Source organism: Coregonus clupeaformis, chromosome 17 (genome assembly GCF_020615455.1).
Source record: "Coregonus clupeaformis isolate EN_2021a chromosome 17, ASM2061545v1, whole genome shotgun sequence".
NCBI lineage: Eukaryota > Metazoa > Chordata > Actinopteri > Salmoniformes > Salmonidae > Coregonus > Coregonus clupeaformis.
The window spans coordinates 21,107,510-21,134,100 of record NC_059208.1 but is presented as its reverse complement, the minus strand read 5'-3'; the positions used below and the strand labels follow the sequence as shown (position 1 = coordinate 21,134,100).

General features: G+C 45.4%; 1 protein-coding gene across 3 annotated transcripts in view; it reads left to right on the top strand.

Moving 5' to 3' along the window:
• The first annotated feature begins 166 nt into the window (after nucleotides 1-166).
• taf2 (TAF2 RNA polymerase II, TATA box binding protein (TBP)-associated factor) overlaps nucleotides 167-26,591 on the top strand; it is a 38,060-nt gene continuing 11,635 nt past the window's right edge. For all 3 annotated transcript variants that reach the window (XM_041902525.2, XM_041902524.2, XM_041902523.2), the window contains exons 1-19: nucleotides 167-685; nucleotides 828-882; nucleotides 1,247-1,407; nucleotides 1,770-1,888; nucleotides 2,212-2,353; nucleotides 2,635-2,866; nucleotides 7,340-7,524; nucleotides 8,050-8,163; nucleotides 11,622-11,721; nucleotides 13,954-14,039; nucleotides 15,001-15,136; nucleotides 15,724-15,878; nucleotides 16,352-16,466; nucleotides 16,660-16,769; nucleotides 16,920-16,985; nucleotides 18,591-18,692; nucleotides 23,321-23,471; nucleotides 24,721-24,861; nucleotides 25,111-25,221. In XM_041902525.2, coding sequence (XP_041758459.1) covers nucleotides 621-685; nucleotides 828-882; nucleotides 1,247-1,407; nucleotides 1,770-1,888; nucleotides 2,212-2,353; nucleotides 2,635-2,866; nucleotides 7,340-7,524; nucleotides 8,050-8,163; nucleotides 11,622-11,721; nucleotides 13,954-14,039; nucleotides 15,001-15,136; nucleotides 15,724-15,878; nucleotides 16,352-16,466; nucleotides 16,660-16,769; nucleotides 16,920-16,985; nucleotides 18,591-18,692; nucleotides 23,321-23,471; nucleotides 24,721-24,861; nucleotides 25,111-25,221 — 2,346 coding nt within the window. In that variant the 5' untranslated portion in view covers nucleotides 167-620. The remainder of the gene's footprint in view (nucleotides 686-827; nucleotides 883-1,246; nucleotides 1,408-1,769; nucleotides 1,889-2,211; nucleotides 2,354-2,634; nucleotides 2,867-7,339; nucleotides 7,525-8,049; nucleotides 8,164-11,621; nucleotides 11,722-13,953; nucleotides 14,040-15,000; nucleotides 15,137-15,723; nucleotides 15,879-16,351; nucleotides 16,467-16,659; nucleotides 16,770-16,919; nucleotides 16,986-18,590; nucleotides 18,693-23,320; nucleotides 23,472-24,720; nucleotides 24,862-25,110; nucleotides 25,222-26,591) is intronic.

Sequence of the window (26,591 nt, the reverse complement as noted above, 5' to 3'; positions counted from 1 at the left end):
TAAGAAGGTAAATTGTCGAAATGGGCGGGGTTTACGATTTTGTGGATTTGGTAACTAGTGACGACCGCTCAATGATCACAACACTTCGATCAGTAAAGTGTAGTGGATTTACACTCCAGTCCAGTTGGTGGCGGTAATGCACCTTTTGGTTGTCAACAGCCATTTAAAAATCACAGAAGAATAATTACTTTGAGCAGTCGGACGGAGAGGATATAATTTAATGGTTTTGGAGCTCAACACTGACAAAATTGCTCATTTGAAGCCGAATTGATTCTTGCAAGGCTGAAAGTTAGTCTTTGGTGGCGTGCATGTCTGGAAAAAGCGTATGAGACACTGATAGCATTGCACAGACAGCTGGCGGGGAAGAATGTCTGGAAGTGTTGTGTTAGCTGTTATCTAGCTAACGTTAGCACTAGCCAACTGACTAGCTAACTAAATCGTCACATTCACTGAGCAGGAACTCATTGCCTTATTACACTTGTCTTGCAACATTTAATTCGTGGAAACGCTCGAGCATCACTGGTGCTTTTTTTGTGGATACAGGAAGAACTTTCCAATCCACACGACCATTGCCTCAAACCTGTAGTTCACGAACATGATCAAATTCATTTACCGTATCAATGCATGAAATCAAGATGAACAGGAAGAAGGACAAGGGATTTGAGAGCCCGCGGCCTTTTAAATTATAAGTATTTTCTATTACCTTTGGCTTAGTTAGCTGTGCACACACGTTTGTCCGTAAGTTATTAGTTGGCACATGATATAATACTGTAGCTAAGTTATATCTCAATGTGTTAACCTGTTATATGTCATGTTTATTCCTACACGACTCACCAGGTTGTCTGCATCAACAACATCAACTTCCAAAGAAAGTCTGTGATTGTAAGTATATCGTAGTAAATATACTCAATAACTATAGTTCCCCCGCAAGTACCTCAATAAAATGCTGTTTCTCATCACCATCACTTTGGTTAAATCTCGGTTGTTGTATCTGTAGAACCTAGCCGTAGGCTAAATCTCGGTTGTTGTATCTGTAGAACCTAGCCGTAGGATAAATCTCGGTTGTTGTATCTATAGAACCTAGCCGTAGGCTAAATCCCGGTTGTATCTGTAGAACCTAGGCGAATGTCTAAGAACCAAACATATTTCTACTAAGAGACATTGAAAACAACAGCAGAAATTGGCCATGTAGAACCACAGTCTAGTTTCTCATCCTTGTCAACTGACACACCCCTCTATTTGACAGGGCTATGTGGAGCTGACCATCTTTCCAACTGTGGTCAACCTGAACCGGATCAAGCTCAACAGCAAGCAGTGCAGGATCTACAGGGTCAGAGTCAACGACCTAGAAGCACCATTCATTTACAATGACCCTACTCTAGAGGTCTGCCACCATGAGTCCAAGCAGTAAGTGTTGTACTCATACACACATGGTCTAGTATTCATGTGTTGAACTTGGGAGGTCATAACTCACCATGAAGGAAACAGAAAACAGCAGTTCATCTTATCCTCCAATGCTCTCCTTGCTTCTTTCTGATGTTTTCAGAAGAAGCAACGACTAAGATATGTGGTTGTTTTATCTACCTTAGTTGAATGCACAGTAAGATAGATGCTCTGGATAAGAGTGTCTGCTAAATTACCTAAATGTATGTAAAGTCGAGGGAAGAGGACAGGAAGAATCAAGGAGAAGACTTGAGATTCACCCCTGTATTACACAGCTACTTGCAGTAACTTTTCACCTCTTCCTCTCTCTGCCCTGTCCCTTGCAGGAGGAACCTGAACTATTTCTCCAGTGCCTACACAGCAGCAGTCAGTGCTGTGGACCCAGACGCAGGACACGGGGAACTGGTCATCAAAGTGCCCTCTGAGCTGTGGAAGCAAGGAGACGGTAATACAGAACTTCATCTTGTTCAAGTGAAATGTTGTCTCTAAATTGGGTTAATCTACATTATGACCTTCGGTGAATGACTGACCTCTGTTGCATCTGACAGTGGTTCTTGGGTCTGTAGTTTGAATATAAAGGTTCAAGGCATATTCTGATAGCCTGGCTGGTCCCAGATCTGTTTATATGGCACAAACACACCTGGGACCAGGCTAATGTTCTGCAATGCTCTTACCTTAATGCATAGCATCGGAAGCTTAAAGTATTGTTTATGTACAATTTAACTTACTGCCCTCTAATAATTGACTGTTTCTATTTCTTGTCTCCAGAGATGAATGTGCTGAAGGTGTACATAGAGTTCTCTCTAGACCAGCCTAAAGGAGGCCTTCACTTTGTGGTGCCTGACGTAGAGGGGAGCATGGCTGAGAGAGGAGCACACGTCTTCTCCTTCGGATACCAGAACTCCACAAGGTGAGGAGGGAGACATTGATGGATGTCATATTGAGGCATTTATTCACTGTGCTGTCTAGGCTGGCCTAGTCTCTCTCTCTCTCTCTCTCTCTCTCTCTCTCTCTCTCTCTCTCTCTCTCTCTCTCTCTCTCTCTCTCTCTCTCTCTCTCTCTCTCTCTCTCTCTCTCTCTCATATTCACTTACTTACTTTCATATAATACGATCAGATATGTTATCACAAGCCTCATCCCTCCTTGCTACTTGACTACCTACACTGTTGTCCACCTGTCTTCCTCTCCCAGGTTCTGGTTCCCCTGTGTGGACTCGTACTCTGAGCTGTGCACCTGGAAGCTGGAGTTCACAGTGGATGCATCTATGGTGGCTGTGTCCTGTGGGGACTTGGTAGAGACTGTCTACACCCATGACATGAGGAAGAAGACCTTCCACTATGTCCTCCCCATCCCCACCGCGGCCCCCAACATCTCACTGTCTGTCGGGCCCTTTGAGATCCTGGTTGACCCCTACATGCATGAGGTACTGTGTGTGGAAAAGCATTGCATAGAAATCCAGCATTACCAATCACAATGTGTTCTGGAAGGAGAATGTGTTTAGTATAAGCCCATATAGTAGTGTGCTCTGTAAGGAGAATGTATTTAGTAGAAGCCCATAGAGTCGTGTGTTCTGAAAGGAGAATGTATTTAGTAGAAGCCCATAGAGTAGTGTGCTCTGTAAGGAGAATGTATTTAGTAGAAGCCCATAGAGTCGTGTGTTCTGAAAGGAGAATGTATTTAGTAGAAGCCCATAGAGTAGTGTGCTCTGTAAGGAGAATGTATTTAGTAGAAGCCCATAGAGTAGTGTGCTCTGTAAGGAGAATGTATTTAGTAGAAGCCCATAGAGTAGGGGTTCTTAAACTTATTCAGCCTGGGACCCAAATTAGAAATTCTGTGTTTTCCTGGGACCCAAGCTTATGAAAATATGCAACTATATGTAAATATTGGTACATTTCATTGCCCTTATGCCTAAACAAATGCAATATAGACAAAAACAAATAACAATGAAATACCCATATAAATAAATAGCTGTTCATGTTTATTTTCCCCCCTTTAAAAACACTCTTACATATATGTCTAGGTTGGAACTGTTGCTGTTAAAATGCAAGAAATCATTTTCATTCTGAACTGGAATAAACTGATCACATCACACAGATGTGTAACAGAACACAGGCTGAGTTTTTGATAGTGCAACCTTAAGTTACAGTAGGGATGAAAGATGATCAGGCCTACTGTACATATTACTGTAGAAAGTATTGTTGAAAAAAGTCTACGTTGGATCTGTTGCTGTTAAAATACAATCAATATTTTTTATTCTGAACTGTAATAAACTGATTGATCAAATCACACAGGTTGAAGTTTTCTACAAGCATGTCTATTCTGAGCTCAGTTGTTGACAGTGCAACACGGAGGTCAAGCTCAGCGTTGAGTCTGTTTCCGTACTTGTTTTTTAAGTACGCCAGAGTTGAGAACCCTGACTGGCATTGGTATGTGGTGCCAAACTGGATCAGAACATCTACTGCTTCCTGCTGTAGATGAGCAACCCAGAACTGTGTGAGTGTTTGCCTCAAAAAACACCTTGCTTCAATCAGTTTATTCCAGTTCAGAATAAAAATGATGACTTGTATTTGAACAGCAACAGTTCCGATCTAGACTTGTTTTCAACAATAATTTCTACATTAAGATGTACAGGAGGTCTGATCATTTTTAATATTTTCTCTACTGTTACTTAGGGTTGCGCTATCAGTAGCTAGCTAGCTTGCTTTGGCTAACGTTAGCTATTAGCTGTGTACAAGGCCAGGGGATTGTTTGAAAGAGAAACTCACATCTACTACTATGAGAGATGGTACTCCCTTATTTCTGCTTATCATCACCTGTTATAAAATGACAACAATGTCTTGCTAGCTGACTTACTTTTCCACTGTCGAAGCACAGTTTCCTGAAGCATTGTGCCCTGTTCTGAAAGAACTCCCTGGGTTTACCGTCATGCTGTGGATGTTTGGTCAGGACGTGTCGTTTTATTAATTACAGTGAGGGAAAAAAGTATTTGATCCCCTGCTGATTTTGTACGTTTGCCAACTGACAAAGAAATGATCAGTCTATACTTTTAATGGTAGGTTTATTTGAACAGTGAGAGACAGGATAACAACAAACAAATCCAGAAAAACGCATGTCAAAAATGTTATAAATTGATTAGCATTTTAATGAGGGAAATAAGTATTTGACCCCCTCTCAATCAGAAAGATTTCTGGCTCCCAGGTGTCTTTTATACAGGTAACGAGCTGAGATTAGGAGCACATTCTTAAAGGGAGTGCTCCTAATCTCAGCTTGTTACCTGTATAAAAGACACCTGTCCACAGAAGCAATCAATCAATCAGATTCCAAACTCTCCACCATGGCCAAGACCAAAGAGCTCTCCAAGGATGTCAGGGACAAGATTGTAGACCTACACAAGGCTGGAATGGGCTACAAGACCATCGCCAAGCAGCTTGGTGAGAAGGTGACAACAGTTGGTGTGATTATTCACAAATGGAAGAAACACAAAAGAACTGTCAATCTCCCTCGGCCTGGGGCTCCATGCAAGATCTCACCTCGTGGAGTTGCAATGATCATGAGAACGGTGAGGAATCAGCCCAGAACAACACGGGAAGATCTAGTCAATTATCTCAAGGCAGCTGGGACCATAGTCACCAAGAAAATAATTGAAAACACACCATACCGTGAACGACTGAAATCCTGCAGCGCCCGCAAGGTCCCCCTGTTCAAGAAAGCACATATACATGCCCGTCTAAAGTTTGCCAATGAACATCTGAATGATTCAGAGGAGAACTGGGTGAAAGTGTTGTGGTCAGATGAGACCAAAATGGAGCTCTTTGGCATCAACTCAACTCGCCGTGTTTGGAGGAGGAGGAATGCTGCCTATGACCCCAAGAACACCATCCCCACCGTCAAACATGGAGGTGGAAACATTATCCCCACCGTCAAACATGGAGGTGGAAACATTATGCTTTGGGAGTGTTTTTCTGCTAACGGGACAGGACAACTTCACCGCATCAAAGGGACGATGGACGGGGCCATGTACCGTCAAATCTTGGGTGAGAACCTCCATCCCTCAGCCAGGGCATTGAAAATGGGTCGTGGATGGGTATTCCAGCATGACAATGACCCAAAACACACGGCCAAGGCAACAAAGGAGTGGCTCAAGAAGAAGCACATTAAGGTCCTGGAGTGGCCTAGCCAGTCTCCAGACCTTAATCCCATAGAAAATCTGTGGAGGGAGCTGAAGGTTTGAGTTGCCAAACGTCAGCCTCGAAACCTTAATGACTTGGAGAAGATCTGCAAAGAGGAGTGGGACAAAATCCCTCCTGAAATGTGTGCAAACCTGGTGGCCAACTACAAGAAACTTCTGACCTCTGTGATTGCCAACAAGGGTTTTGCCACCAAGTACTAAGTCATGTTTTGCAGAGGGGTCAAATACTTATTTCCCTCATTAAAATGCAAATCAATTTATAACATTTTTGACATGCGTTTTTCTGGATTTTTTTTGTTGTTATTCTGACTCTCACTGTTCAAATAAACCTACCGTTAAAAATTATAGACTGATCATTTCTTTGTCAGTGGGCAAACTTACAAAATCAGCAGGGGATCAAATACTTTTTTCCCTCACTGTAGTTTGTTTTGAGAGACTCGTTACTAAGCACTTCCCGCACAAAACACATTGTGGGCACTCCTCCTTATTTCTCAACATTTGTATGAAACCAAGAGAGAGAAACTAATCGCTGTGTTTGCGTTTCATGACGATTGAGCTCAGTCAGAACTTGTGGCTAGTTTGAGTCAATTCGATGACAGTGGTAAGTGATGGCGAGTGGGAATGACAAGTCAGTGGGTGACAGCGCATCATCTGCTGCTGAACGACAACGCTGCAGCGTGTGGGACGCGGAGTGATCTACAGGAAAACTGCAGAAAAAAATATCTGGTAAACAGCGAAGCACACGGGCGTCTCCCACTCGCACAGCTGCCAAACTGATCTGAGACCGCTGCTAAGCAGAGAGCACAGCACACTGATCAGTGAGCGCAGTTGCACTTGGCCAAATCAATTCCAGTAATCAATTAAATAATTATACATTTACTCTGACACGTTGCGACCCACCGTTAACCGGGTTGCGACCCATACTTTAAGAAAGGCTGCCAGAGAGAGTAGAGGCAGGCAACCATGTAATGTAAAATATGTTGACATATACACTGAGTGTACAAAACGTTAGGAACACCTTCGTCGGGGCATGGACTCTACAAGGTGTCGAAAGCGTTCCACAAGGATGCTGGCCCATGTTGACTCCAATGCTTCCCACAGTTGTGTCAAGTTGGCTGGATGTCCTTTGGGTGATGGACCATTCTTGATACACACAGGAAACTGTTGAGCGTGAAAAACCCAGCAGCGTTGCAGTTCTTGACACAAACCGGTGCGCCTGGCACCTACTACCTTACCCTGTTCAAAGACACTTAAATATTTTGTCTGGCCCATTCACCCTCTGAATGGCACATACAATTGTCTCAAGGCTTAAAAATCATTTTTTAACCTGTCTCCTCCCCTTCATCTACACTGATTTGAAGTGGATTGAACAAGTGACATCAATAAGAGATCATAGCTTTCACCTGGATTCACCTGGTCAGTCTGTCATGGAAAGAGCAGGTGTTCCTAATGATTTGTCCACTCAGTGTATATTTAAGCAGGTTTCCTTTCCACCTACGACCACTAGGTGGAGTATGACTGTTATTGTGAATCAGTCTTAAGAACCCAATGTGCTATGTTGACATATTGTCGAAGATGGTTCTCTTCAAATATACTTTTGATAGAATAGAATACAACAGAACAGAATAAGTGTATTTTTCCTAGAGGGAACTTCTGTACTGTTGCTGTACTGACACTTTAAATATAGTTTTATTTTTATTTTTCCAGGTGACCCACTTCTGTTTGCCCCAGCTCCTGCCCCTGTTGAAACACTCCATGTCGTACCTGCATGAGATCTTTGAGTTCTACGAGGAGATCCTGACCTGTCGATACCCCTACTCCTGCTTCAAGACTGTGTTTGTGGACGAGGCCTACGTCCAGGTGTCTTCGTACGCTTCTATGAGCATCTTCAGGTGGCTACAGTCTGGCTTGTCTAGTCCTAATACCGTTCTTTTGTGGCTTTGCACATTTTAGTTTAGAACAATGTTTCACAACATTTAAATATCACATTGTATTGTGGAAACTTCTTGCTGTTTGTTTTAACGTTTCCATTTTCCATGCGTTTGTCATGGAAAATACCTCAATTGGTAGGCCAATTAAATTCAGATTTATTACGTCAACATTGATGCTGTTTAGATAAGACATGCACCTCAGGAGCTTTTGCAGTTTCCCAAAGAACAGCTCTCCTCATCCGTTCATTTCTCTCTTTCAGTTTTCATAATGCTGAGTTGTTTTGGCACAAGTCAAACTTTACCTCTCTCTTTACTCTCCCCCCTCTCTCTCTGCCCTCTCTCTCTCCCCTCTCTCTCCCCTCTCTCCGCCCATTCTCTCTCTTCCTCTCCTCTGCCCTCTCTCCTCTCTCTTTACTCTCCCTCCTCTCTCTCCCCTCTCTCACTCCCCTCTCTCCGCCCATTCTCTCTCTTCCTCTCTCTCCTCAGTACTAATCTGCTGCACAGTGCCATGATCATAGACCAGACCCCCCTGACCAGACGGTGTTTAGCTCAGGCCCTGGCACAGCAGTTCTTTGGCTGCTTCATCTCCAGGATGTCATGGTGAGTAGTGGACTGAGTAATACCAGACAGAATATAGTGGAGTTGTGGAGAGATCTACAGAGACCACACACACATTTACACACACATTTACACACACACACACTCACATACATTCACTCACTCACACACACATTTACACACACACACACTCACATACATTCACTCACACACACATTTACACACACACACACTCACACACATTCACTCACACACACATTTACACACACACACTCACTCACACACACATACTCACTCACATTCACTCACACACATTCACACACACTCACACACACTCACACACATTCACACACACACACACACATTCACACACGTCAAACGTGAAAATCACTCCTGGTTCAACCTTGGAGGTTGTCAGTGGTTTAGAGATTGTCAGTGGTTTGGATGTTGTTGGTGGTTTGGAGCTTGTCGGTGGTATTTTGATTTGTTGTTTCATAAGAACAGAGTGGTAACTGTGGGTTCCTATCCAGATTTCTACCTTGGAGTACAGAGAGATTATTGAAATTATATTTTGTCATCATATTTATTACCAGGCAGAAATTGAGCAAAGCTTTGGCCTAGCTGAGAGAATCTCAGCATGATAAATCTGTGCATTAGTGTTTGGCAACGTTTCTACAGCCAAGGTGTGTGTGTGTGTGTGTGTGGGGCCCTTGGCAATAGTGCGGCTGTTGTCAGTTGGGGAGGCTGAGGTTTCACGACGGCTTCAAAGGATCACTGCAAACAATGGACCCCCCTGTCTTATTAAGTGTTTAAAACTAAGTCAGATGTGGAAGCTTGACTTACTCTTATTTATTTGGCTTGTATAAGCCACAGTTGTGTAAGAGCACAGAGAAATCAAACAGACATTTCTCTTTTGATATGAAGACCCGTCACCTGCTTGCAATTAATTGTGTGGTTTAATTTCTGTTCAAGCCTGTAATTGAAGTCAGCTTGTTTTATGAAACTGAGCTCATGTTCAGCTTGTAGAGGTTTAGCACTTTCTGTGTGTTACAGCTTTACACATGATTTCATCTCTTAGTTGGGTCACTTCATGAAGCTACGGCCAGTATTCATTAAATTACTCTCAGAATTAAAAACCACCTACTACAGCCAGTATTCATTAAATTACTCTCAGAATTAAAAACCACCTAGGTTGAATAAAGTATCTTGTTTCTTTTTTTATGTGCAATAAATGGTAAGTTAGTAAACGTGTGCCAAACTGGTTAAACGTCATTACATTCAGGTGTTCTGCCAGCATGCCTGCTTTTTATACAAACTGTTGTTATGTCCTGTACAAGATCAGCTTACAAACTGTTGTTATGTCCTGTACAAGATCAGCTTACAAACTGTTGTTATGTCCTGTACAAGATCAGCTTACAAACTGTTGTTATGTCCTGTACAAGATCAGCTTACAAACTGTTGTTATGTCCTGAACAAGATCAGCTTACAAACTGTTGTTATGTCCTGAACAACATTTCCTTATATGTTGCCTGTCTGGTTGCCTTACCTGTTGTCTGGCTGGTTGCCTTACCTATTGTCTGGCTGGTTGCCTTACCTGTTGTCTGGCTGGTTGCCTTACCTGTTGTCTGGCTGGTTGCCTTACCTGTTGTCTTGCTGGTTGCCTTACCTGTTGTCTGGCTGGTTGCCTTACCTATTGTCTGGCTGGTTGCCTTACCTATTGTCTGGCTGGTTGCCTTACCTATTGTCTGGCTGGTTGCCTTACCTGTTGTCTGGCTGGTTGCCTTACCTGTTGTCTGGCTGGTTGCCTTACCTGTTGTCTGGCTGGTTGCCTTACCTATTGTCTGGCTGGTTGCCTTACCTGTTGTCTGGCTGGTTGCCTTACCTGTTGTCTTGCTGGTTGCCTTACCTGTTGTCTGGCTGGTTGCCTTACCTGTTGTCTGGCTGGTTGCCTTACCTGTTGTCTGGCTGGTTGCCTTACCTGTTGTCTGGCTGGTTGCCTTACCTGTTGCCTGGTTGGTTGCCTCACCTGCTGTCTGGCTGGTTGCCTCACCTGTTGCCTGGCTGGTTGCCTCACCTGTTGCCTGGCTGGTTGCCTCACCTGTTGCCTGGCTGGTTGCCTCACCTGTTGCCTGGCTGGTTGCCTCCTTCTGTTGTCTGGCTGGTTGCCTCCAACTGTTGTCTGGCTGGTTGCCTCAACTGTTGCCTGGCTGGTTGCCTCCTTCTGTTGTCTGGCTGGTTGCCTCCAACTGTTGCCTGGCTGGTTGCCTCACCTGTTGCCTGGCTGGTTGCCTCACCTGTTGCCTGGCTGGTTGCCTCACCTGTTGCCTGGCTGGTTGCCTCACCTGTTGCCTGGCTGGTTGCCTCCAACTGTTGTCTGGCTGGTTGCCTCCAACTGTTGTCTGGCTGGTTGCCTCACCTGTTGCCTGGCTGGTTGCCTCAACTCTTGCCTGGCTGGTTGCCTCCAACTGTTGTCTGGCTGGTTGCCTCCAACTGTTGTCTGGCTGGTTGCCTCCAACTGTTGTCTGGCTGGTTGCCTCAACTGTTGCCTGGCTGGTTGCCTCCTTCTGTTGTCTGGCTGGTTGCCTCCAACTGTTGCCTGGCTGGTTGCCTCACCTGTTGCCTGGCTGGTTGCCTCACCTGTTGCCTGGCTGGTTGCCTCAACTCTTGCCTGGCTGGTTGCCTCCAACTGTTGTCTGGCTGGTTGCCTCCAACTGTTGTCTGGCTGGTTGCCTCCAACTGTTGTCTGGCTGGTTGCCTCACCTGTTGCCTGGCTGGTTGCCTCAACTCTTGCCTGGCTGGTGGCCTCCAACTGTTGTCTGGCTGGTTGCCTCCAACTGTTGTCTGGCTGGTTGCCTCCAACTGTTGTCTGGCTGGTTGCCTCAACTGTTGCCTGGCTGGTTGCCTCCTTCTGTTGTCTGGCTGGTTGCCTCCAACTGTTGCCTGGCTGGTTGCCTCACCTGTTGCCTGGCTGGTTGCCTCACCTGTTGCCTGGCTGGTTGCCTCAACTCTTGCCTGGCTGGTTGCCTCCAACTGTTGTCTGGCTGGTTGCCTCCAACTGTTGTCTGGCTGGTTGCCTCCAACTGTTGTCTGGCTGGTTGCCTCACCTGTTGCCTGGCTGGTTGCCTCAACTCTTGCCTGGCTGGTGGCCTCCAACTGTTGTCTGGCTGGTTGCCTCCAACTGTTGTCTGGCTGGTTGCCTCCTTCTGTTGTCTGGCTGGTTGCCTCCAACTGTTGTCTGGCTGGTTGCCTCCAACTGTTGTCTGGCTGGTTGCCTCAACTGTTGCCTGGCTGGTTGCCTCCTTCTGTTGTCTGGCTGGTTGCCTCCAACTGTTGCCTGGCTGGTTGCCTCACCTGTTGCCTGGCTGGTTGCCTCACCTGCAGCCTGGCTGGTTGCCTCACCTGCAGCCTGGCTGGTTGCCTCACCTGCAGCCTGGCTGGTTGCCTCACCTGCTGTCTGGCTGGTTGCCTTACCTGTTGCCTGTCTTGTCTGTGTTCTGTAGGGCTGATGAGTGGGTGCTGAAGGGGATCTCTGGCTACATCTATGGTCTGTACCTGAAGAAGACCTTTGGAGTGAACCAGTACCGCCACTGGATCAAAGAGGTATGGAGTAAACCAGTACTGCCGCTGGACAAAAGAGGTAGGGAGAGAACCAGTACCGCCACTGGATTAAAGATGTAGGGAGTGGACCAGCACCGCCTCTGGATTAAAGAGCTTTGACCAGTACCACCACTGTATTAAAGAGGTAGGGAGTGAACCAGTACCTCCACTGGATTAAAGAGGTAGGGAGTGAACCAGTACCTCCACTGGATTAAAGAGGTAGGGAGTGAACCAGTACCTCCACTGGACAAAAGAGGTAGGGAGAGAACCAGTACCGCCACTGGATTAAAGATGTAGGGAGTGGAGCAGTACCGCCTCTGGATTAAAGAGCTAGGACTAGTACTGCCACTGGATTTAAGAGGTAGGGAGTGAACCAGTACCTCCACTGGATCAAAGGTAATATATACATTGCGAGATGCAGGTTACCTAAACATATGAGCATGCTTCTGCCTGCCCCTCCTCTCTCCCTCGCGTTGGCCTGCCTGCTCCTACTCCTTGCTAATGATGCAAGTGTGTGTACAGTCTAAGGTCTGTTTCGTGTAGAATATCCTAGCCACCGACGTCGCCGGGATACAGAGGTGTCTTCGGGCCAGTCTTGCGAGCACAGGGTAGCCTACTCTTTGTTTTTGCCTCATGAAATTACAGTTGGCTACCGGTAGCCTTTATCGATGACCCTTTTCAGATATAATGGAATGTGGCCCCTTGAAAGCGCCTCGGTTACGCCATGATTGGGTAGGCTACACTACGGATTTTTAAATGCTGACAGGAAACCTCTGGAGATTTGAACGTGCATTTTACTGGTCTGTAAAGGAATGATGCTTCTGAAGTGGGACTAACGTCCATCACTAGGCGACCAGAACTGTCAATCAAATAATCTTGAGCTGCTTTGCGCAGCCTGCCTACAGCCTGCGCACAGACCAATATCTCCTAAAAAAGTACTCTAAAGTTTGTTAATTACGCAACTTACCAATACATTTAATATAAATAAAACAGATCTAGCTACCATACCATAAACAACACATCTAGCTACCATACCATAAACAACACATCTCGCTACCATACCAGAAACAACGCTTCTAGCTAGCATACCATAAACAACGCTTCTAGCTAGCATACCATAAACAATGCTTCTAGCTAGCATACCATAAACAACGCTTCTAGCTAGCATACCATAAACAACGCTTCTAGCTAGCATACCATAAACAACGCATCTCGCTACCATACCATAAACATCGCTTCTAGCTAGCATACCATAAACATCGCTTCTAGCTACCCTACCATAAACAACTCATTTAGCTACCCTACCATAAACAACTCATTTAGCTACCCTACCATAAACAACTCATTTAGCTACCCTACCATAAACAACTCATTTAGCTACCCTACCATAAACAACGCATTTAGCTACCCTACCATAAACAACGCATTTAGCTACCCTACCATAAACAACGCATTTAGCTACCCTACCATAAACAACGCATTTGGCTACCCTACCATAAACAACGCATTTGGCTACCCTACCATAAACAACGCATTTAGCTACCCTACCATAAACAACTCATTTAGCTACCCTACCATAAACAACTCATTTAGCTACCCTGCCATAAACTACTCATTTAGCTACCCTACCATAAACAACGCATTTAGCTACCCTACCATAAACAACGCATTTGGCTACCCTACCATAAACAACGCATTTGGCTACCCTACCATAAACAACGCATTTGGCTACCCTACCATAAACAACGCATTTGGCTACCCTACCATAAACAACGCATTTGGCTACCCTACCATAAACAACGCATTTGGCTACCCTACCATAAACAACTCATTTAGCTACCCTGCCATAAACTACTCATTTAGCTACCCTACCATAAACAACTAATCTAGCTACCCTACCATAAACAACGCATTTAGCTACCCTACCATAAACAATGCATCTAGCTACCCTACCATAAACAATGCGTCTAGCTATCCTACCATAAACAATGCGTCTAGCTACCCTACCATAAACAATGCGTCTAGCTACCCTACCATAAACAATGCGTCTAGCTACCCTACCATAAAAACAACACATCAGCACATCAATCAGCAACGTTTATTGTTGTCAGGGAAACAATACAGAACATTTTAATACCGGAGCAGAATTCTACTTTTTTTAATTGTCTGAAAAGTTATGGTGGTCCCACACTGCCTAATAAACACATTACTATATGAAGTGTGGTTTTCTCTCAGGAACTGGACAAGATGGTGGAGTATGAGCTGAAGATGGGGGGAGTTCTGTTACACCCAACCTTCGGTGGAGGCAAAGACAAGGACAAGTGAGAGCAGCTCCCTGTTGGTTTAAAGATCATTTAACATGGATGATGTATTGCATGATAACCTCCTACTTTCAGTGTCAACACTCTTTGATATGTGGCTCCAATGAGGATGAATGTGTTTTCTGTTATACCAGTCTAAACCACCTAAGTAGCAAGTAAATGACAGGATAGACATTCCTGTTGCTACTGTTTTTGAGGGTCTTGGTCTACAAACCTACATCTCACACAAAGATGTGGTGTTCTAGTTTTAATTAAAAACGTATATATGCCGATGTGAAGGTTTCCAACTCCAAACACTGCTGCAGAGAAGAAACATGTGAAGAGTGGGTTTATTCATTCTAGCCCAATAAACCGCTGGCACCATCTCAAGTGTTTGTCTTAAATCAGACCTCTCTCTCCTCTCCTGGAGTGGGCTTGGAGAGCTATCCACACATTATGCAAACACTTATGCATGTTTGTGTGCTGCCTGTCAACGACTTGGCTAATAACTCCACGTTGTAGTTTATCTTAAAGTTGCTAGTGTTTGCAAGTTGAGGAGAGAGAGGATGGAAGATGGAGTGAGTTGTTGTTGAGAAGTTGTTGAGTTTTTTCTCTGATTTTACTCTTCCTCTCTCTCTCTTTCTCCCCCCTCTCATCTCTCTTTCTCCCCCCTCTCATCTCTCTCTCTCCTCATACCTCACTCTCCTCATATCTCTCTCTCCCCACTCTCTCTCTCCTCATCCCTCACTCTCTCCTCATCCCTCACACTCTCCCCACTCTCTCTCTCTCTCCTCATCCCTCACTCTCTCCCCACTCCCTCTCATCCCTCTCTCTCCTCATCCCTCTCTCTCTCTCTCTCCTCATCCCTCACTCTCTCCCCACTCCCTCATCCCTCTCTCTCCTCATCCCTCGCTCTCTCTCTCTCTCTCCTCATCCCTCACTCTCTCCCCACTCTCTCTCTCGCTCTCTCTCTGTCTCTCAGCCCAACCCCTCACCTCCACTTCTCCATCAAGCACCCTCACACCCTGTCCTGGAAGTACTACAAGATGTTCCAGTGTAAAGCCCACCTGGTCATGAGGCTCATCGAGAACAGGATCAGCATGGAGTTCATGCTGCAGGTGAGCAATTAATAATCAATTAATAATCCATCAATCAGCATCATCAATCACCTAGTATGCAGGCTGGTTCCTGTAAACATCTGGCCACACTTGAAGTCTATTTGTTTAAACACTAATACCTACAGGGATTCAACACTTGAGTTTATTATTACTGCACTACATTGTAGAGTCTGGGTCATTCCAGTTCAATTCCTAGCAGTTTCATGGAATTTCTCTAGAGCAGGGTTTCCCAATCTCGGTCCTCGGGACCCCAAGGTTTGCACGTTTTGGTTGTTGCCCTAGCACTACACAGCTGATTCAAATAATCAACTAATCATCTAGCTTTGATTATTTGAATCAGCTGTGTAGTGTTAGGGCAAAAACCAAAACGTGCACCCCTTGGGGTCCAGAGGACCGAGATTGGGAAACGCTGCTCTAGAGGAATACATTTAGAATCCTCAATTCATTGGACCACAGATCCGAGCACCACATTGACTCTTCCCCTGTTAAACTCCTGAGTCTGACCAGTTCAGCCTCCTCCCAGAAGTACCAGTCACACATGTGGAGCCAGATACATTAACTCCATTATTCTGTTTCCTATGTGCTAGGTGTTCAACAAGTTACTAAGCCTGGCCAGTACAGCCTCCTCCCAGAAGTACCAGTCACACATGTGGAGTCAGATGCTGGTATCCACCCACAGCTTCCTCAAGTCCATCTCCAACGTGTCGGGGAAGGACATAGGGCCCCTCATCAAGCAGTGGGTGTATCCTTTAACCTGGAGGGACTGGTTGTAACATGACTAAAACAATGTAATAGCAGATTAATAGTTAGTTAGGACATAGGGCCCCTCATCAAGCAGTGGGTGTGTCCGTTCAGCTTCCTCAGCCTGCTTAGCAGAACACTGGAGAGACCGGCCTGGTTAGAACACTGGTGAGAGAGTCTGTATGTAATATCAAGACTTTGGATGATTTAATATCCACTATACAACTAGAATTATAAACTGGGTGGTTCGAGCCCTGAATGCTGATTGGCTGACAGCCGTGGTATATCAGACCATATACCACGGGTATGACAAAACACTTATTGTTACTGCTCTAATTACGTTGGTAAGCAGTTTATAATAGCAATAAGGCACCTCTGGGGTTTGTGATATATGGCCAATACCATTGTGCCCCTGATTGTGATCAGTACTGTAATTGTTTCAGTTTAGATATTAGCCTTAATTCAAACCCACAGAGACCAGAGTGCAGTGGTGAAGTTCTTTGGTAGTTTTGCCTTCAACAGGAAACGGAACGTTCTAGAACTGGAGATCCGACAGGACTACACCTCCTCTGGAACACAGAAATATGTGGTAGGTCCTCTTTGAGCTGAGTTGGTTTAACTTTACTGGTGTGCAGGATGCGCGCAGTTAGCACTTTTGGGACTATTCCATTGGTTCCATTGTACCAGCAAAGCTAAATCAAGCTACCGCAAGTATTTGACATTTGTGTTTGACCCAAGTCTGAGGTTTAGTAGTAAGGTGATTCACTGTCTTTGTTCCGTAGGGCCCCATCAAGGTGACAGTCCAGGAGCTGGATGGATCCTTCAACCACACTCTACAGATAGAGGAGAACAGCCTGAAGCACGACATTCCCTGCCACTCAAAGAGCAGACGGTAAACTCAAGCTTGCATCTGTTTTTGTTGCTATACAAACACATTTCAATAAGCCTAATGCAATGCCATCTTAGCTGTAGTTTGGAGGATCAAGTTTTTGTCCCTCAGTTTAGCTCCACCTCCTTAGTTACTATTTTCTTCCTTCTCCAGAAACAAGAAGAAGAAGATACCTTTGATGAACGGGGAGGAGGTTGACATGGACCTGTCTGCTATGGAGTAAGACTTTATGCTGCTTTATACAGCTCCCACTCTCTCTCACTCACTCACCTGTCTGTTATGGAGTCAGACTTTCCACTGCTTTATACAGCTCCCACTCACTCACCTGTCTGTTATGGAGTCAGACTTTCCATTGCTCCCACTCTCTCTCACTCATCTCCTCAGAACTCTGAGGCCTCAGTGCTGCCCAGCCCAGGGTGTCTCTGTCTCCTGGCCCCGCCCCTCTGTTCAGTCTACCTCTGATCTGGTTTGATGTCTGACTGTCTGCTCACTGACTGTCTGCTCCAGCTTGTTTTCTCAGTGGCCAGTGAAGTAGAGGCAGGAACAGGGACAGCAGCACTGATACTACAGAGTTAGGGAGAACAACACTGATACTACAGAGTTAGGGAGAACAACACTGATACTACAGAGTTAGGGAGAACAACACTGATACTACAGAGTTAGGGAGAACAACACTGATACTACAGAGTTAGGGAGAACAACACTGATACTACAGAGTTAGGGAGAACAACACTGATACTACAGAGTTAGGGAGAACAACACTGATACTACAGAGTTAGGGAGAACAACACTGATACTACAGAGTTAGGGAGAACAACACTGATACTACAGAGTTAGGGAGAACAACACTGATACTACAGAGTTAGGGAGAGCAACACTGATACTACAGAGTTAGGGAGAGCAACACTGATACTACAGAGTTAGGGAGAGCAACACTGATACTACAGAGTTAGGGAGAACAACACTGATACTACAGAGTTAGGGAGAACAACACTGATACTACAGAGTTGGGGAGAACAACACTGATACTACAGAGTTAGGGAGAGCAACACTGATACTACAGAGTTAGGGAGAGCAACACTGATACTACAGAGTTAGGGAGAGCAACACTGATACTACAGAGTTAGGGAGAACAACACTGATACTACAGAGTTAGGGAGAACAACACTGATACTACAGAGTTAGGGAGAACAACACTGATACTACAGAGTTAGGGAGAACAACACTGATACTACAGAGTTGGGGAGACCACCACTGATAGTACAGAGTTAGGGAGAACACCACTGATACTACAGAGTTAGGGAGAACACCACTGATACTACAGTGTTAGGGAGAGCAACACTGAAACTACAGAGTTAGGGAGGGCAGCTATGGCAGTTACCGAGCAGTGAGAAACTAACCAACAACCCAGCAGGCAGTTACAACTGTCTACAACCCTCGTGCCAAGTCTTTGGCAACTTTAACATCGCTCCAGCCAGACAGGCCTCCTACATCCCCTCTGGTGTGGCGTCGTCTGCCTGCCTCTCTCTCCACTGTTTAAACTGCAGCGGGTGTTGGCTTCAGTCAATCACTTCTGTTTGGTTTAGATTTGGGCCATCCTACCCTCAGAGGGAACATCAGGTTGTGACATCATTTCAGACCTATATCACAGCCTCAGAGGGAACAAAGGATCTAGCCATTAAAATATAATAATCAACATTATTCAGTGTTAAAAGTTTGTCAAATCAGTTCAATTCAGACAAGCCACTCTCATTAACAGAAAAGTATAACGTTCGTTCCATTCCACAAAGAAACTATAACTAACTAACTCTGTTTCTCACGCAGTGCGGATTCTCCCTTGCTGTGGATCCGGATCGATCCGGACATGTCCATCCTGCGTAAGGTGGAGTTTGAGCAGGCAGACTTCATGTGGCAGTACCAGCTCCGGTACGGGGCGCTTCACGTTTTACTTTTATGAATTTGCCTTTGCATGGATTTGTTGTTTCATGTATTCTTGCACACAAGTTAAAAAAGACAATCCTTATTTCCAAACATGAAAAAGATGACAACAGATCACACCACAGAGCCATGACAACTGATCACACCACAGAGCCATGACCGCAGATCACACCACAGAGCCATGACAACAGATCACAGCACAGAGCCATGACAACAGATCACAGCACAGAGCCATGACAACAGATCACAGCACAGAGCCATGACAACAGATCACAGCACAGAGCCATGACAACAGATCATACCACACAGCCATGACAACAGATTACACCACAGAGCCATTTTTCTCCAAAAAAAATGATGGCCAAGATAAAGCAAAGCAGTGCGATAAAAACAACAACACAGAGTTACATATGGGGTAAACAAAACATTAAAAAATACAAACAGAAAATATATATACAGTGTGTGCGAATGTAGTAAGTTATGGAGGTAAGGCAATAAATAGGCCATAGTGCAAAATAGTTACTATTTCGTATTAACACTGGAATGATAGATGTGCAAAAGATGATGCGCAAATAGAGATACTGGGGTGCAAATTAGCAAAATAAATAACAATATGGAGATGAGGTAGTTGGGTGGGCTAATTTCAGAATGGCTGTGTACAGGTGCAGTGATCGGTAAGCTGCTCTGACAACTGGCGCTTAAATTTAGTGAGGGAGATAAGTCTCCAGCTTCAGAGATTTTTGCAGTTCGTTCCAGTCATTGGCAGCAGAGAACTGGAAGGAATGGCGGCCAAAGGAGGTGTTGGCTTTGGGGATGACCAGTGAGATACAGTGGGGGAAAAAAGTATTTAGTCAGCCACCAATTGTGCAAGTTCTCCCACTTAAAAAGATGAGAGAGGCCTGTAATTTTCATCATAGGTACACGTCAACTATGACAGACAAAATGAGATTTTTTTCCTCCAGAAAATCACATTGTAGGATTTTTAATGAATTTATTTGCAAATTATGGTGGAAAATAAGTATTTGGTCAATAACAAAAGTTTCTCAATCCTTTGTTATATACCCTTTGTTGGCAATGACACAGGTCAAACGTTTTCTGTAAGTCTTCACAAGGTTTTCACACACTGTTGCTTGTATTTTGGCCCATTCCTCCATGCAGATCTCCTCTAGAGCAGTGATGTTTTGGGGCTGTCGCTGGGCAACACGGACTTTCAACTCCCTCCAAAGATTTTCTATGGGGTTGAGATCTGGAGACTGGCTAGGCCACTCCAGGACCTTGAAATGCTTCTTACGAAGCCACTCCTTCGTTGCCCGGGCGGTGTGTTTGGGATCATTGTCATGCTGAAAGACCCAGCCACGTTTCATCTTCAATGCCCTTGCTGATGGAAGGAGGTTTTCACTCAAAATCTCACGATACATGGCCCCATTCATTCTTTCCTTTACACGGATCAGTCGTCCTGGTCCCTTTGCAGAAAAACAGCCCCAAAGCATAATGTTTCCACCCCCATGCTTCACAGTAGGTATGGTGTTCTTTGGATGCAACTCAGCAATATTTGTCCTCCAAACACGACGAGTTGAGTTTTTACCAAAAAGTTCTATTTTGGTTTCATCTGACCATATGGCATTCTCCCAATCCTCTTCTGGATCATCCAAATGCACTCTAGCAAACTTCAGACGGGCCTGGACATGTACTGGCTTAAGCAGGGGGACACGTCTGGCACTGCAGGATTTGAGTCCCTGGCGGCGTAGTGTGTTACTGATGGTAGGTTTTGTTACTTTGCTCCCAGCTCTCTGCAGGTCATTCACTAGGTCCCCCTGTGTGGTTCTGGGATTTTTGCTCACCGTTCTTGTGATCATTTTGACCCCACGGGGTGAGATCTTGCGTGGAGCCCCAGATCGAGGGAGATTATCAGTGGTCTTGTATGTCTTCCATTTCCTAATAATTGCTCCCACAGTTGATTTCTTCAAACCAAGCTGCTTACCTATTGCAGATTCAGTCTTCCCAGCCTGGTGCAGGTCTACAATTTTGTTTCCGGTGTCCTTTGACAGCTCTTTGGTCTTGGCCATAGTGGAGTTTGGAGTGTGACTGTTTGAGGTTGTGGACAGGTGTCTTTTATACTGATAACAAGTTCAAACAGGTGCCATTAATACAGGTAACGAGTGGAGGACAGAGGAGCCTCTTAAAGAAGAAGTTACAGGTCTGTGAGAGCCAGAAATCTTGCTTGTTTGTAGGTGACCAAATACTTATTTTCCACCATAATTTGCAAATAAATTCATTAAAAATCCTACAATGTGATTTTCTGGATTTTTTTTTCTCAATTTGTCTGTCATAGTTGATGTGTACCTATGATGAAAATTACAGGCCTCATCTTTTTAAGTGGGAGAACTTGCACAATTGGTGGCTGACCTAAATACTTTTTTTCCCCACTGTATACTTGCTGGAGCGCAGACTACGGGTGGGTGTTGCTATGGTGACCAGTGAGCTAAGGTAAGACGGGGATTTGCCTAGCAGTGATTTATAGATGACCTGGAGCCAGTGGGTTTGGCGATGAATATGTAGTGAGGGCCAGCCAACAAGAGCGTACAGGTCACAATGGTGGGTAGTATATGGGGCTTTGGTGACAAAACGGATGGCACTGTGATAGACTACATCCAATTTGCTGAGTAGAGTGTTGAAGGCTATTTTGTAAATGACATTGCCGAAGTCAAGGATCGGTAGGATAGTCAGTTTTACGAGGGCATGTTTGGCAGCATGAGTGAAGGAGGCTTTGTTGCGAAATAGGAAGCCGATTCTAGATCTAACTTTTGATTGGAGATGCTTAATGTGAGTCTGGAAGGAGAGTTTACAGTCTAACCAGACACCTAGGTATTTGTAGTTGTCCACATACTCTAGGTCAGACCCGCCGAGAGTAGTGATTCTAGTCGGGTGGGCGGGTGCAAGCAGCGTTCGGTTGAAGAACATGCATTTAGTTTTACTAGTGTTTAAGAGCAGTTGGAGGCTACGGAAGGAGTGTTGTATGGTGTTGAAGCTCGTTTGGAGGTTTGTTAACACAGTGTCCAATGAAGGGCCAGATGTATACAAAATGGTGTCGTCCGCATAGAGGTGGATCCGAGCTTCACCAGCAGCAAGAGCAACATCATTGATATACACAGAGAATAGAGTCGGCCCGAGAATTGAACCCTGTGGCAACCCCATAGAGACGGCCAGAGGTCCAGACAACAGGCCCTCCGATTTGACACATTGAACTCTATCTGAGAAGTAGTTGGTGAACCAGGCGAGGCAGTCATTAGAGAAACCAAGGCTATTTAGTCTGCCAATAAGAATGCGGTGGTTGACAGAGTCGAAAGCCTTGGCCAGGTCGATGAAGAAGGCTGCGCAGTACTGTCTTTTATCGATCGCGGTTATAATATCGTTTAGGACCTTGAGCGTGGCTGAGGTGCACCCATGACCAGCTCGGAAACCGGATTGCATAGCGGAGAAGGTACGGTGGGATTCGGAATGGTCGGTGATCTGTTTGTTAACTTGGCTTTCAAATACTTTCGAAAGGCAGGGCAGGATGGATATAGGTCTGTAACAGTTTGGATCTAGAGTGTCACCCCCTTTGAAGAGGGGGATGACCGCGGCAGCTTTCCAATCTCTGGGGATCTCAGACGTTACGAAATAAAGGTTGAACAGGCTAGTAATAGGGGTTGCGACAATTTCGGCAGCTAATTTTAGAAAGAAATGGTCCAGATTGTCTAGCCCAGCTGATTTGTAGGGGTCCAGATTTTTCAGTTCTTTCAGAACATCAGCTGTCTGAATTTGTGTGAAGGAGAAGCGGGGGGCGCATGGGCAAGTTGCAGCGAAGGGTGCAGAGCTAGTGGCCGGGGTAGTGGTAGCCAGGTGGAAAGCATGGCCAGCCGTAGCAAAATGCTTGTTGAAATTCTCGATTATTGTAGATTTATCGGTGGTGACAGTGTTTCCTAGCCTTCAGTGGGCAGTTGGGAGGAGGTGCTCTTATTTTCCAATGACTTTACAGTGTGCCAAAACATTTTGGAGTTAGTGCTACAGGATGCAAATTTCTGTTTTAAAAAGCTAGCCTTTGCTTTCCTAACTGATTGTGTATATTGGTTCCTGACTTCCCTGAAAAGTTGCATATCGCGGGGGCTGTTCGATGCTAATGCAGTACGCCACAGGATGTTTTTGTGCTGGTCAAGGGCAGTCAAGTCTGAGGAGAACCAGGGGCTATATCTGTTCTTAGTTCAGAATCTTTTGAATGGGGCATGCTTATTTAAGATTGAGAGGAAAGCACTTTTAAAGAACAACCAGGCATCCTCTACTGACGGAATGAGGTCAATATTCATCCAGGATACCCGGGCCAGGTCAATTAGAAAGGCATGACAACAGATCACACCACAGAGCCATGACAACAGATCACACCACACAGCCATGACCGCAGATCACACCACAGAGCCATGACAACAGATCACGCCACAGAGCCATGACAACACAAGCTGTAGATCTGACATGTCAACATGAAGCTCAAAGCAAACTAAAAAAGGTACATTTTCCTGAAGAAGATGTGTGTGCTTGCTTGTCTTGAAGTATTTTTCATGGTTCATAACGATCTTTCTCAGGTATGAGCGTGACGTAGTGGCCCAGGAGGAGTCTATTTTAGCCCTGGAGAAGTTCCCCACCCCAGCCTCCCGTCTGGCCCTCACTGACATCCTAGAACAGGACCAATGCTTCTACAAGGTCCGCCAGGGTGCCTGCTTCTGCCTCGCCAAGGTAAGAAGTACACTTAGGCCACCCACCCATCCAACTTTAGCCCCCCATTGATTCATTACCCATGGTAGGATGTTAGTGTGATGACGGAGAGTTGAGCACACCAGTCCTTTATTCTAAGCCAAGGGGACTGCTGTGTCATTAGGCTATCCACCTTCCTAGTATTCATTCTTCTTTAAAACCCAATTCAACAACCCCTGTAGAACTTTTTTTGTTGTTGTTGCTTTATCTGTCAACCCCCCCCCCCATATCCGATTGATTTCCTACATTTATAATATTTTCACCTGAATCAATATTTTTGTAAAATCAAAATGAATGTGGAGTTACATCAGGCTCTGTTTGGTTTCGTTGGCTTCCAGAATTTAATGTAGCTAGTTGATGGTCTTTCAGACCACAGGATGTTACACGGGTAACCCTGATAGACTTGGCAGGCCAGTGATAGGCTGTCTTTGTTGAAAGAGTGGGAGCCGGCAGGAAAGGGGCAAGTCCAAGCAGAGTCCACACACCCACACTCGCATACACACACACACCCGTCCACCCCAGGGCCATGTGTTTACCTAGCTGAAAAATGACAACATCCTGACTGCTAGCCCCAGCGCTGTAGAGGGACATTCAGCTCTGTCTTTCCCCCTAATATCCTGCTGAGAGAGAGTAGGGAGACATTCAGCTCTGTCTTTCCCCCTAATATCCTGCTGAGAGAGAGTAGGGAGACATTCAGCTCTGTCTTTCCCCCTAATATCCTGCTGAGAGAGAGTAGGGAGACGTTCAGCTCTGTCTTTCCCCCTAATATCCTGCTGAGAGAGAGTAGGGAGACGTTCAGCTCTGTCTTTCCCCCTAATATCCTGCTGAGAGAGAGTAGGGAGACGTTCAGCTCTGTCTTTCCCCCTAATATCCTGCTGAGAGAGAGAGTAAGGAGTTCCCTCAGCTCAGTCACTTCCTCATGTAACAGGCCAGAAGCCAATTGTTCTGAACTCTAGAAAATCTAATCAAAGTCGCACTCTCTTGTCCCCTTGCAGTGAACTTTCAAATGAATAGCACAACACTTTGGCTAGGAAGCCTTATTCAGTGTCATGTGCCATCCTAGTTAGAATACAAGCTAATATGTCTATTATTTAGTATCTTCTGTGTCTAGATAGCAAACTCTCCTCCTCCATGAAGTCCCTGTTCACCAGGATAGCTAGCTATCGCACATCAACTCAAATTGAGCAGTAGGAGTCAGCTATATCCCGTATTTACTGATTTATATTTATAGATTGCTAACTCCATGATGAGCACATGGACGGGTCCTCCAGCCATGAAGTCTCTGTTCACCAGGATGTTCTGCTGTAAGAGCTGTCCCAACATCGTCAAGACCAACAACTTCATCAGCTTCCAGAGCTACTTCCTACAGAAGGTACTTAACCATGGCGCATCACCTCAACACAGAGCAGTAGACTAAGGCTGTTGGTTAAATATCTACCGTCATGGTGTACATGTTACACGCTGTGGACTGTTTCAGTTAAACCTTTAGGAGACAACGGTGGCAGAAATATGAATTAGTTTCCATGGAAATTGCAAGAAATATGTAAACATTGATGAAGCTGATTACTGTAGTACAGTATTTTGACCTCTGTAATGACCTCTGTGTTTGATCTATTCCTAGACCATGCCTGTAGCCATGGCTCAACTCAGAGACATCCAGAACCTCTGTCCCAAAGATGTCCTCAACTTCATCCTGGACCTCATCAAGTACAACGACAACAGGAAGAACAAGGTGAGATGGGTTTGTTTTGTTGTGACCAGTGAATAAAGCACAGGACACAAACATATCACCCACCACCCTCCCTCGTCCCTCCACCCTATGGCAACCCTTCCCACAGAAATGAGCAGACAGTAAAAAGTCATGAAAACTTAACACAGACTGTACAAATAAACTGAAAACAGATTGCCAGTATGATTGGTGGAGTTAATATAACGATTCAGTTAGTGAGCTGGGTTTCATAACTTTACTAGATTACATCCTAGCTGATGATTTGGTCCTGTGGGTTTCCCTAAGTCCTTATGGTTATGTTCAGAAACAGCATGACAACACCAGTGGAGAGGACAGGACAAGAGGACAACAGAGTTGTGTGTTAATGACTGTAATCTTGTTGTTCTCCATTTTCTATGTTTATACGTTGATTAGACATTTGGTAATGGGAAGTTGACAGGGTAAAGGAGAGGAACCGTTCAGAGAGTGGTGGACCAGGGTTCCCCATCGTTGGGAATACTGTCTGAGTGATCTGGAGTTGGCTGTGCCGACCACTAGGCCAGACTCTGACTGGTACTAATGAGTGATCTGGAGTTGGCTGTGCCGACCACTAGGCCAGACTCTGACTGGTACTAATGAGTGATCTGGAGTTGGCTATGCCGACCAGTAGGCCAGACTCTGACTGGTACTAATGAGTGATCTGGAGTTGGCTATGCCGACCACTAGGCCAGACTCTGACTGGCACTAATGAGTGATCTGGAGTTGGCTGTGCCGACCACTAGGCCAGACTCTGACTGGCACTAATGAGTGATCTGGAGTTGGCTGTGCCGACCACTAGGCCAGACTGTGACTGGCACTAATGAGTGATCTGGAGTTGGCTGTGCCGACCACTAGGCCAGATTCTGACTGGTACTAATGAGTGATCTGGAGTTGGCTGTGCCGACCAGTAGGCCAGACTCTGACTGGTACTAATGATTGATCTGGAGTTGGCTGTGCCAACCACTAGGCCAGACTCTGACTGGTACTAATGAGTGATCTGGAGTTGGCTGTGCTGACCACTAGGCCAGACTCTGACTGGTACTAATGAGTGATCTGGAGTTGGCTGTGCCGACCACTAGGCCAGACTCTGACTGGTACTAATGAGTGATCTGGAGTTGGCTGTGCCGACCACTAGGCCAGACTCTGACTGGTACTAATGAGTGATCTGGAGTTGGCTGTGCCGACCAGTGAGGCCAGACTCTGACTGGTACTAATGAGTGATCTGGAGTTGGCTGTGCCAACCACTAGGCCAGACTCTGACTGGTACTAATGAGTGATCTGGAGTTGGCTGTGCCGACCACTAGGCCAGACTGACTGGTACTAATGAGTGATCTGGAGTTGGCTGTGCCGACCAC